At 38.4% G+C, this 13205-nt stretch overlaps 1 protein-coding gene across 1 annotated transcript in view; it reads left to right on the forward strand.

The window, feature by feature from the left end:
• Positions 1-6251, forward strand: part of LOC143860102 (SCY1-like protein 2 A) — a 31725-nt gene extending 25474 nt beyond the window's left edge. Inside the window, exons 10-14 of the mRNA XM_077370622.1 lie at positions 45-173; positions 1252-1314; positions 4236-4397; positions 4545-4663; positions 4936-6251. Of these exons, the coding sequence (XP_077226737.1) occupies positions 45-173; positions 1252-1314; positions 4236-4397; positions 4545-4663; positions 4936-5893 (1431 nt within the window). The 3' untranslated portion in view covers positions 5894-6251. The remainder of the gene's footprint in view (positions 1-44; positions 174-1251; positions 1315-4235; positions 4398-4544; positions 4664-4935) is intronic.
• The last annotated feature ends 6954 nt before the right edge of the window (positions 6252-13205 follow it).

Genomic DNA, 13205 nt, shown 5'->3' on the forward strand with positions numbered 1-13205 from the left:
ATTATTATTATTATTTTGAAATATTGTTTTGCAATTTATTGTAGACTAGTCAGGAGCATTTGATTGCACACGTCCTTCCCTTGCTTGTTCGAGCTTATGATGATAATGATGTTCGCATACAAGAAGAAGTTTTGCGAAGAACTGTCACCCTTGCAAAGCAACTTGATGCTCAGGTGACTTGTTGGCCCCTTGTCAGAGATTATTGAACATTTGGATCGATGCAATGGTTCCTCCTATTTTTATGATATTTATTCACACGAATATTCCAAGTATGTAGTACTTATAAATTCTTCCGAAAATTATACTGTGTCAACCATTCTTTTGTTCTCCTTATCAAGGACTAGTTTGGCACACATGTAGGACAGTGTACAAGGTCCAGACCATCATATATAATAACATGTTTGTGCAATTAGTAACTATTATGTTAATCACGATGTTTTGGTTTTATGACACAGCACATTATTGGTTGCAAAATTGTTACAGTGGCCACATGAATAGATCTAGGACAAATAATGTTGTATATCAGTCATATGAAACATGATACGTGTGTGTGTGAAAAAATGAAAAAAATAAATGCAGAACAAGTCTAACAAAAAATATGAAGATAGGCTGATAGAAATGCGGTTCAAGCTGAAAGATATGTAATCTAGTTCAATGAAAATTAAACTACAGCACAGATTAAATTAGAATGCAAAATAACCATGAAAATATGAAAAAGAACCAATAAACAAAACCACCTCTCTCTCTCTCTCTCTCTCTCTCTCTCACACACACACACACACACACACACACACACACACACACACACACACACACAAAGAAAAATACACAATAAAATTATATACGAGTTGTCTGATAAGTGTTGCATTGGCTGATTTTTGAATTGTGGTTCAAATGTCAGTGCTGATACCTTGTGACGGAATCATTTTGTAATTGTATCCCACTAATTAAATGGTGGTAGTCACCTATACCTTTAGTGCGCTGGTTTATTTAGGAATGTATTTATTCGATGGGTACCCATGCTTACATCCATGCCGGGGTTCTGAAAAATTATCTGTGTTTAGCTGTTTTCTGCGTCTTTTGTTTGGGAACCCTTTCTGTATCTGGGCATCATAATATGAAAATTGACAGCTATAACATCGTTTGGTCATTTCATCAATTTATGAGGGATGATTTTAATACATTTTTTCTCTAAGCTTAATTAATAATGGTGCAAGATATCTGATTCCATGACATTTTTTTAATTTACAGCTAATCAAGCAAGCTGTTTTGCCTCGTGTACATGGCTTGGCACTTAAAACTACAGTTGCTGCGGTACGTAAAAGACCTTTATTATCCTGCTTTTGCTACACTTACATTGCATAAATTTGAAGCTAGCAGCTTGTTGTTATCAAGTTGTAAGAAACTAACCGCTAATTGAATGATGGATTAGCCATACAGCGTAGTAGCGTACACCTGTGTAGCCATTCTTAAAAAAACCAAACAAACAAACAAACAGTGTCCACCTGGGTTAGACTGTTAGTATTCTCAGCTACATGTGCTGTAAGATTTTTTTTTGTCAGAAAGCCCTATATTATTGACTTTTCCTTTTATTCTTTTTTTTTTTTTTGTGTTTTTTTTCATTACTTCGAATCCTAATCTTTTGAAGATGAGTTTGTTCATCTCCATCTTCAGCATTGATTTCTATGCACGATTACTGTTTATCGTATGATTTAATTGTGCCTTAATTAATTTTTTATACTTGATATCTTGGGCATCCATTTTGGATCTAGTTGTTGTGTCAGAATTATTTGGTGTAGAATCGGATCTTGAATAGCTCTATTTCTACAGTGTTTGTGTACCTCAGATAAAAAAGTTTAACTGTTGGTATAAGGACAAATTACTTTCCCATCTTAATTTTCAATCATGCTTAATTGAACTTTTCTATCTTAAAAATATCAGTCAACTACAGTGTAACTGGACTAAATGTCTCATCGAAATCAATGCCATGTTCACTCAGTGATCTCCTAAAATGTGCTTTATCTATTTTTCTTTCATTTAACTTGTCATCTCATTGAAAATATATTCCTTTCAAACAGGTTATGAGCACAGATGAATTTTCTTTCTCTGAAGATGGTTTCTGTTTTCTTGTTTGATTGTTTTTATTTCTCCCTATTGCCCTCATGGAATTTTTGAATAAATCCCATGCTCATTCTAGTTTGCTCTTTTAGGCCAATGTAAGGCCATGCTACCATTATGCAACTGTGCATGTCTGGACTCACCACTGTAGAGAGCAGAATGGAGAGGGAGAACTCCTTTTCCTTGGATCTTTCAACGGAAAATTTATCCTCTCTCCAGATAATTATGATACCTTCTGCTGCCCCTCTCGCATCTAGTAACACACAACCTCTTTTCCTTCTATCATTCAAAAAGAAATCTCTATTCCTTCTGCCCCAATCATTGTTAAGAAGGCTTTCCACGATCCCCGATGCCTTCGATTCCAAAAACACCATGATATCTAGTCCCCGATCCTAAACCAAAGCTTTAACAACTGCCCATTTGTTCTCCGATCGTAGGCCCTTAATATTCCAGAACACAACTCTCATCTTGTTATTGGATAATAAAGAAACCCCGATCCCGGCTTCAAGACAAATTCCCTGGATCCCTTGTGACCTGCCATTACTCCTTTTGAGGTGTTTCCTTCCTTTTCCCTGGTCTTGATGTTTTAAACGTTCTTCTCCTGGTATCGATTTCCCTATCTCGGAATAGGATCCCCAACTCCTTTCCCATGTCCGACATTGCATCATGTTCCAAGCAGTGTTCGTCCTCACCTGTGGAGGATTCTGGATCTCCCTAGTTAAGGGCAGCATTAATGGCCTCCCTTAGCTCTACTTCTAATAAGCCTTCCTCAAGAACATTCCTACCATCTCCTGAGTGTGGATCAGCGGATTGAAAATCTATTGGCTAGGTCTGACTGCAGACATTGGTCCCTACAGGGTCTCCTGTGGTTTGTGCCTCCAATCCAGCCTCTCCTTCCCAACACTTGACTACCTCTCACTAAAATTTCGATACCTTTTTAACATATCATCAACCCACCCAAGGTCTATAGTAGGCGTCTTCGCTGCATCCTTCAACAGTTCGCCGTTTGCGTCACACTGTTTTGCTACCGTCGGAATCGTGAGGTGTATGGTCAGAAATCACGTCTTTCGCCATAACCTTTAGCGCCCTATTCCACAAATGCTGGATTGCCTCCTCTCTTTCATCTTCAAAGATTACTAAATTCTTACTTCTAACTCCCCCACGTGTATCTGAGGCCTTAATGCTGCTGTTTTTCAAAGTCTCCATGGCGCTGCAAGTTTAATTGACCCCGCCGGTTGATTGAGTCTATTGCAACCTGGGTTACCCCCCCCCCCCCCCCCCCCCCACACACACACACACAGCTCTAAAGACTTGCTCGGCTATTGCTTCCGGATCTCCATGCTTCAGGAATTCTGACGACATCGGCGAAAAGAAGTTAAATCATAAGCTAGTTATCTGCTTTATTACCTTATCATTTTGTAAAGTCCGCTCTAGAATCTGTGCACAAGCACTATAAAGTCAGGTGACAAGTAGACTTGATGTGCTGAGTTTACTACAAATTCTCCTGCTTAAATGGGTTCTAGTTTGTGGTTGCTGGTTTGAACATGGTAAATATTCATAAACCTTTGCATCCTTTCCAGATTTCCTGTGAAGACTTGCTGTGATGTTCTTTCTTCATTTGATAAACTTAAAATGGGTTATCCTATCACCAATTCTTAATGTACTGAACTTTCAAGGTGTTTATTACTTAAGATGGATATGAGGCTTTGTTTTGTGTAGTGGTGTCAAATATCATTCCCAGGATTTCCTTGAGAGATTTTCATAATTTAAATTTAAATTTAAATTTATTTAATTATTCAATTAATTTTTCTTTGGATGTCATCAAAAAAATTTCACAAAAAATGGAATAAATAAAAAATGCACTGTGAAATAACTATAAACACAAATAAAGGTATTTTAAAGCACAAATCATACGGAATTCTCATGAATATTTCTTAATAAATCATGATATTATCACAAAACTTTTGGCGGATCTCAGAAAAATGTCGGTTTTCTTGTAAATAGCATTAATAATGGGAGATTTTCAAATCCTCAGATAATTTTCAATAGTTTCTGCATATAGTACGTGTGGGAAAATCATAAATATGTCTAAAGTTGGTTCATCTCTTTGTTGTCAGGTACGGGTGAATGCATTGTTGTGCCTGAGTGATTTCATTCACTTGCTCGATAAGCATGCTGTTCTAGACATCTTGCAAACATTGCAACGTTGTACTGCTGTCGACCATTCTGCACCTACACTCATGTGTACTCTCGGAGTTGCAAACTCAATTCTCAAGCAGGTAATTTGCCCCCTCATCTTTCAGTCTATATTTATGGAAAAAAATGGCTAGCAACATAACTCTTTATGTTGATGGGTAATTCAAGAACAAGGTGACATTCTTGTTGTTTTTAATTTTGACTCGGTGTTTCTACATCATTGTGTTTAGTATGGCGTGGAATTTGTAGCAGAGCATGTTCTTCCCCTCCTTGTGCCACTGCTTATTGCGCAACAGTTGAATGTTCAGCAGTTTGCTAAGTACATGCTCTTTGTGAAAGATATCCTTAGGTACTATATCTATCTGACCTGGGATTTGCTAGGGACCATCACAGAAGGCATTTTGCGCCTGGGCTGTTGCATGTGAGAGCAGCCAGCTCAGAAATTAAATGAATAAAACAAAATTTGAGCATGTGTGGCTGCTGTCACATGCAACAGCCCAAGCTCGAAATGCCATCTGCGATGGTCCCTAGCAAATCCCATCTGACTTACTATTTTGCATCTTTTCCTTCTTTATGTTTTTGCTGAAGCACACTGGGCCCCATCCTTTTCCAACGTCACAGGAAGATTGAAGAGAAGCGAGGTGTGTCAGTTACTGAATCAGGCGTTCCAGAAGTAAAATTCACATCTCCGGTGTCTAATGGTGTTCAATCTGAACCCTCGAAAATAACAAGTGCGACCGTCTCATCTTCAACAAAAAGCAGCTCATCATGGGATGAAGATTGGGGCCCGATAGCGAAGGGATCCACTTCTGCTATCCGTTCTTTTGAGTCCAACTTATCAGCCAAGCAAACAGTTCCAATTTCACAGCCCACCCCAGTACATGCCCCCCAGTTGCACCCTTCCATATCGGCATCTACTCAACAAACTGCTTTGTCATGCCCTGCAGTTGATATAGAGTGGCCTCCGACCTCTTCCTCTGGTTTGAGCTCTCAGTTTGGCAACAGTGAAAAGCAGAGTCAAAATTCTAAAGGACCCTCAGACACTTCTTTTGATGATATAGATCCTTTTGCCAATTGGCCCCCTCGTGCAAGTAACACACTTGGGGGTCTGGGGTCTACCAACAATAGTAATGTTGGGTTCTCCACAAACACATTTGGAAACTCAGGTTTGAACACGGTAAATCAGAGCAACATGGGCTTTGCCAGCACTTCAATTGGACTTCCCAAACAATATCAAGGGAACTCTATGTCGAATGTGTCGAATATTAACAATCTAAATGGTGTGGGCTTCAATACTAATGCTTCTGTTGGGATTTCTAAACAGAATCGGGGAAATGCTGCATCGGGTATCGGAAATTCCTCGAGTTCTATTTCAGGGCCTTACATTGATAAAAGAGCAGCTGACCTTGGGTCCATATTTGTCTCTTCCAAGAGTGAACAATCCATGCCTAAACTTGCTCCTCCTCCACCAACTGCCATTGGAAGAGGACGGGGTAGGACTCAAGGACATTCGAGTCGTCCACAAGCATCACGGTCGAAAGCACCGTCCGAGCAGCCACCCCTTTTGGATTTACTGTAAAGGGTGCCTCTTTTTTTGCCAAAAACCAGTGGATCAGCCTCTGCAGATTAGTAAAAACCCTCAGACAGAGTATCGAGAGTTACGTTATCCAGATGGGCGCTGTTGGAAATTATCGATCAATATTGTTCCCAAGAAGCTGGGTGGGCTTTCCGAGCCAGGTAAGATGTAGTGTTGAGAGTTTTGTTACGAGTGGCGATTGCATGTTGTAACTATTGTGAGTACTTTAGGAGTTCTTCCTGCCCTGTTTTCTTTGCTTGTATCTTGAATTTTTTTTTTCATCAGGTTATTGTATTCATTGAGAGCATCTCCAGCTCCTTAACTGTGGCAGGAGATAATAAAAAGAAAATCAAATTGTGTACGAGTCTCCCTTTCCTTTTGTTGTGTGGCAAGCTAGGAACTTGGAAAGGTTGAGATTTAGATGTTGTTTACCTCTCACCATTTCAAAACCAAATCCAAAATATCAACTTGTATTTCTTTTCATCTTTTACGATTTTTGTGTAAAGAGAAGATGGAGGTTTCTCATGGCTGCTGGAATTTCTTCATGTTATATGCTCACGGTTGAGGTAAACACAATAACTTAGGGCCCGTTTGGATGCTGAGAAGATTTTGATTTGGAATTCTCACATTTGCAGCGCCTTTTGCTTTCACATTTGGATCCCGATCATATCCTTGAATTTCCAATTCGGCGACTGACAGATTTCCAAATAAGCTGTGGAAATAAGAAATTGGAAATCCACAGATATCGCAGTTTCCTTCACCCTCTTGGCTCCTCAACTTCTCCCTTGCAGCAGGAATTACCCCCTTCCCTCTCGGTCTCCCTCAACATGAGCTAGCAAATCTATTCATTTGTACTGAAAACTCAATTCTAAATCCAAATACAAAATCTGAGGTATCGGAACGGGCCCTTAAGGAATGACCTTTGTTTTTTGGTTGTCTTGTGTTACAAACTCGCTCTTTTCATGAATGAAAGGGGTGAGCTTATTAATGTATGTATTCTATATCTAAGTTTTTTTTTTTTTTGGGGGGGGGGGGGGGGGGGGGGGGGGGAGATTATATCAAAGTTAGGTGGACTTAGGTTATTTGACTATTAAGTATTAGTGTCTATATTTTGATAGATAGGGATTTGCTAGGCAATTTTGCAGAAAGCCATTCCGCAGCTTACTTCTGCAGGAGAGAACAACGATCTCAGATGAATTAAACGAATGAGACAAAATCTGCTAAGTGATCCTCTGTAGCTGTTCGCTCTTGCACAAGTGACCCGGGAAATGGCTTTCCACAAAAAATTGCCTAGCAAAATCCCATTATAATAAAGCGGAAGCTAGAGCTCTATCAACAAGATTGGAGATTTTAAAGAATGGTTTGTTTGGCTGGGCAAGTTCAAAAGCAACTCCAATAATATAATTTCATAGGCCCTGTTCGTTTTGGAGTTTGAGAACTACTTAAAATTGAGTCCAATAATTGGTTTTGGACTCAAAATTGGTTCTCAAATTTGAGTCCAACAATCGGTTTTGAACTCACAATTTGTTCTCAAACTCCAAAGCGAACTAGGCCTTAGGCCAAGGGACTCTCTGAGGGTCCTTTGGGTCTTGTTTTGATCATCTTTGAGATAGCGGTCCAACTCGGATTGATTTTGGGAATTCAGGTCGAGCCCATAAAATCCGAGCCCATAAAATCGGGTCGTGTTAGGGTTGATTCCAAATCATTTTCAGCAGAAGCTCGACCCAACCCAAATCCCACCCCCACCTTAAGATTTTAGATTTTTGTGTGGTGCCTGAAATGATGAAGCTGAAGTCATGGCTAAGAAAGGTATTTGTCACATGTTTTACTATTGATAATTGTTTTCTACCCGGCTTACTGTTTTGATCCTTTTTGTACTGTTTGTAGGGACATCTCAAACTTGGGTGGCCTCTGATCCTATTTAAAACCTTATAAATATAGAGTCTCCTTCAATGTATACTTTCCTTTTAACTGTTAAATGTCTTGTGAAAATTGATTGTATAGCCATTAAATATCTTAGGGTAATTCTAGGGAAACTGGTTGTGATCCGAACAAATCATTTGTTTCCTCCACATCACAACTTGCCTGCAACTATACCTTTGTTTTAAGAAAATCACCAGTTTTTGCACACATGCTGCATTCTGATTGTTGGTTTCTTCCATAGAAGCTCTTATTCTCGGTTACCATATATCATTTTCCCCAATGAAAATGATTCTTTGTCTTATTATTTGACTTTTCAGAGCTTTACTGTACTTTCATCCTGTAGTTATTATAAAATATTTTCCAAAGAAAGGGAGAGTGTTGTCCAAATTGTATTCCTCAGTAATAGCTGAAGTCGAAAGTGTATAATAATTAAAATGTGATATTCAAGACCCACATTAAATTGCAACATGCCAAGCCTTACCTCTCAAGAACAGGTGGAGAAAAATCCTTTCCTGCTTTTTGGGTTTTTATCTCATACCAATACCAATCTACACTCCACCGTCTCCCAACTCCCAATAAATAGATGGATTGGATACCTGACTAGTCAACTACTCTGAACTCCAATTTAATCCTGATCGTTTAAATTTGTACACCTTTTCTTGCGGTGAATTGTGTGTGTACTCTTGTCTTCTCACTTTCGCTTTCAACAGTCTGTCAGTTGCGGCAACTTGATTGGATGGTCAAGATCATTTGATCTATGTATTTGCCATTTGAGATTGGATGTTGCTTTCTTCATTCAACTACATTTTGGCATCGTCCTTGAAGTTGCACTCATTTGGATTTAGTGAGGAATTCTTCACTAGGCAAGGCTGCATTGTAATACAATGACGTTATGACATAGTGGGTCCCACCTTTGATTGATCTGAACCGTCCCACTTGTTAGGCCAAGCATTTAATCTAATGGCTCGAAAATTACCTAACCATCGAATCCTAACATCCAATGATTTTTTTTGTTGGTCATTTACATGGATTGGATGGCTCAAAAACTGCATATATGGGCTTTTTGGTCACAGGGAAAAAATTTTCCAAATTTTTTCATAAAAAGAAAAGAAAAGAAAGAATTTTCAAGCGTTTGGTAAAGTATTTCAAAGGATATACTCATGGAGAAATTATATGGTGACCGACCGTGTGGATGTAAAGGTCGGATAGAGACAATATCTGCTGCCTTGATTTCTGAACCAAGGAAAAGTAAAAAAGGGGGCTTTCTCTTGGATTATAAATCAAGGGAGAGATGGTTTTCTCTCTCCGATTCCACACGGTCGGCCACCATATAAGATCTCATAGCCCGCAAAAAAAGAAAAAGAAAAAGAAAATGCTAATCTGAGAATTGATAACGAGTACAAAATTGTTTTCAATTTTAAGTCCAATAATCACTTTTAAACTCAAAATCAATTCTCAAAATCCAAAACAAAACGGACCTCGGTAAAGTGATGGTTTTCTTCTTTGATTAATGTGAGCTTATGGAGAAAACTATTTGAATAAGCCGAAAGAGGTTAAAATCTCCAGAAGAAACTGGTGTTTTGTTGTTTTCCACGTCTTATGTTTGACATCAGTTTTTTTTCGTGTACTACATAATCGATCATGTATGTTGTCGGTGAAAAGATTTTCTTACAAACAGCATGTAAAATTCCACCAAATGTGGTTTGATATTGACACCTTTATTTTGTTTTGATCCTATACTTTCACCCCTTTTGTTTTAAACTCCTTTCATCGCACCCATAATGCTGGTACAGTCTACAATTCTAAAACAAGTGCCAATACTAAAACAAAGGGGGTACGAATATCAGCTCCACAGATATATTGACTGAGTAGAAGAAGCGCCAAATAAGGGCAGAAATTCTAAGGGCCAGATAGAGTCCGAGATAAAATGATTTGAGCTGAGAAGAATGGAGGGTCCTTTCCAACAGCTAAGCTGAAAAGAGACCCACATTACAAAGCTTCCAAAAAAAAAAACATGGTTTGGTTCTTCTTCCACTTCATATGCGTTTCACGTGCCTTTCCAGCTAAAGTTCCTGAATACCCCTTATCCAAACACTGAACAAGAGTCTTAGATTCATGTATGTTATTATTTTTCCTTTATATCTATCTTTCAAGTTCAAATAATGCTCTGCCTTTTCCTTCTCCAACATCCGCTTTTTGGATAACAGAAATTCAGACCTGTACTGAAGAATCTTAGAAAAATTGGTACAGAGCAATGTAGAGAGCCCCAATAAGAAAACAGGAAAATTCTTGAGAAACGATCCTTTTTATCATCCCATTGGTTTGAGATAGCCTGAAACTTTCACAAAAACCTATGATCTCGAGGAAAAATATGAGCAGGAATCAAAGTAGGGCTCACTTGTTAAATGATAAAAAAAATCTCTCCCTTCTAACCCTCAAATCTGTAGAGTCTAACCATAGATTGGAGGGTTAGGATCGTCCCATGGGAATTCATTTTGCTTCATGGCATTGAACAAGTGGGCCTCACTAGTACTTTTGTCCACTCATATTTTCCTTCATGCATCATGAACAACACTGTATATCCAAAAACAAGCTCTCGAGAAATCATCTCCTGGCCGCAATTTGAAAATAGCCCACCAATTAAATGGTTCAGATAAATTGGCTGGAATCCATTACTTGAACAAAATTAGATCTTGTGGAATCATTTTGAATATTTGACCATACATTCTTATCTTTGCCAAAAATTATATTGAATATTTGACTATCATATATTCCACCAATTAAAAATGAAGACATTCGTAAAAAGATGGGGGTGTCACCAATCGAGGAGAAGATGAGAGAGCACCACTTGAGATGATTTGGACATATCCAATATAGGCCTTTGGATGCTTCAGTGAGAAGAAGTGACTCTGCCAAGTTGATGGAGTAAAAAGAGGAAGGGACAGACCAAAAACAACTTGAGTAGAAACAGTGGGGAAAGACTTGATGGCTAGGAACATAACATAGAACATGACGTTGGATAGAAGAGACTGGAAGAAAATTATCTACGTAGACGAACCCAACTAGTGTTAGGATTAGACTCGGTCAATTTGAACCGGGTAGACTCTTTTCACCTTCTTCATGAAAATTTCTAAAGGATTCATTAATCAACTTCAACTAGTTTGGGAACAAGGCTTAGTTGAGTTGAGTTGAGTTGAGTATTCTTTACTTTGCTAAAAATCGATCCTTGTTTACCAGCCACACATTGTCTAACCAAATCAAATTCTCTCCTTACAATCCTCAAAAAATCCAATTGGTGCTGAATTCTTCCTCCAACTAACAAAGATATCTTAGCTGAATTGCAATATATGAGGGCACCAATTAAATGGTTTAGATTGATTTGCATGTGCACCTGTTGGACAACACATATGTTTATCACTTTTTTTGGATTTCTAGATTAACCCGTTCGACATAAGAAAAAAGAAAATGGAATATAAAGGACAACAAAAGAAGTTGCCATAGCTTTTGGGAAGAGAGAATATTGAGAGAAGGGAAAGAGAAAAAAAAAAAAAACACACAAGTATCAGGAATGAGGACAAAATAACAGCCCAACCATGAGGAATTGTTTCTCTTCTTGTATTATCATCAACCCCCATGGCCCATGTGATCATCTCTATCTATATATCAACAAGACGAACCTTGTCCTCTCTCTCTCTCTCTCTCTCTCTCTCTCTCTCTCTCTCTCTCTCTCTCTCTCTCTCTCTCTCTCTCTCTCCATGTGGCAAATGTGTTTGGGTCAGAACTTGGGCATCGATCATAAGATTGGCAATGAAAATGTATTAGCCTTTGGCGCATGTTTTCATGTGATTGCGTCAGGGAAGCCAAGCTAGGTAGTCGCAATTTTTTTTCTAGGGTTTCTCACTCAAGAAGAAAAAAATGAAGTTAATTATAAAGGGAGAAAAATGGCTGCTTCTGCTTTGGGTATCCGATGATTAATTGTCGGCATTTTCTTTCACATTGTACTCTGATTTCCAGTCTCCAACCATTGGAGATTCCTCACTTCTAGACATTCTACTTCCTGTGTCTCACATGGTTGGCTTTTTGTAAATCGAGGAATATCAATATCTTAATAAGGTAATTGCTAGCGTACATCGCAAAAGGCATTTCGCGGCTGGCTGTCTGACATGTGTCAGACCACCACGTCGTGAATCAAGACAAAAGCTGTTGTCTCCAGTCAGGCAGTCATGAGGTGGCTGATCTGACATGAAACAGACCAGCTACGAAATGCCTTTTGCAATGGACCCCAGCAAATCCCTCTTAATCATCTAAGTTTAGTTTGTATGTCCTTTTTAAAAGGATGGTGATTAATTTTTCTTTTGTCCTAAAAATAGAGACTAAATTGGTGTTACCTTGTTTTGGTGATGGAAGTTCTCTTATTTTAAAATCTTCTAATTGACTGTTAAAGAAAAACTTAGAACAATTGATGTATTTGGTTAGGGGAAACAATCATCGTATGACATGGATAGTGGTGTCAATATAACCGCTTCGGAATGGATCCACCTATGTCTTAGTAACGATCCATTTAAATTCCTTATCAGTCAGAGTGTTCTTTGGATCCAACTTGCTGTGTCCCGGTCATGATCCATTTTAAATCAGACCGTCCATTGGAGTGTCGTAGTAGACGAGTAGGTGCTACTTACATTTTTCACATAAATTTCTCAGAAGAGGGTAAGGGCGAGGGTAAGGGCGAGCCATAATTGCAGTGACACAGTGGGGTAGAGACTTAGGGTTAGATGTTAGAGAAGGAAGAGAAGAAGATGGGTTAGATGTTAGAGAAGGAAGAGAAGAAGATGGATGACTTTGATGATCGAGAGAGACGAATGACAAAATACTAAATATAGGAATCATTCGGAAAAAAATACATATGGCTTATTTTTACAAGACTATCCTTGAAATAGTACTTGAAGTTATAAAAATTAAGGGTATTTTTTATATAATAAAATCGGATATAAGACCGTCCCATGGGGTTTTGTTAGTTGTCTAGATCCGATTAGAAATAATTTCGTATCCTATGATAGGGATCCGAAATGTGTCCATATGGATCCTGGTAATGTGACTAGATCTTGTCCGTTTTTCAGATTCGGATAGTCCATTGGACTGACTGGTCCATTTATACCCCGAGTTATGAATCCATGGTACCGGCCCATGAATATTGAATATTTTTGTTCTTTACAAATCCAACCTAGGCCCTAACCTCATAGAATGACTATAAACCTTTGATCAACCATGATGAAAATGATGCCCTTTAAGGCCCTGTTCGTGTTTAAGGCCCACTGCATTAAAAAAAAAAAAAAAAAACAAAAAAACGTGCACATATAAAAAAGAAGATAATTTTCGAATTGACTATAAAATA

Source organism: Tasmannia lanceolata, unplaced genomic scaffold (assembly GCF_043159265.1).
Source record: "Tasmannia lanceolata isolate RefF3 unplaced genomic scaffold, GAP_Taslan_0.1 ptg000037l, whole genome shotgun sequence".
NCBI classification, from domain to species: Eukaryota; Viridiplantae; Streptophyta; class Magnoliopsida; order Canellales; family Winteraceae; genus Tasmannia; species Tasmannia lanceolata.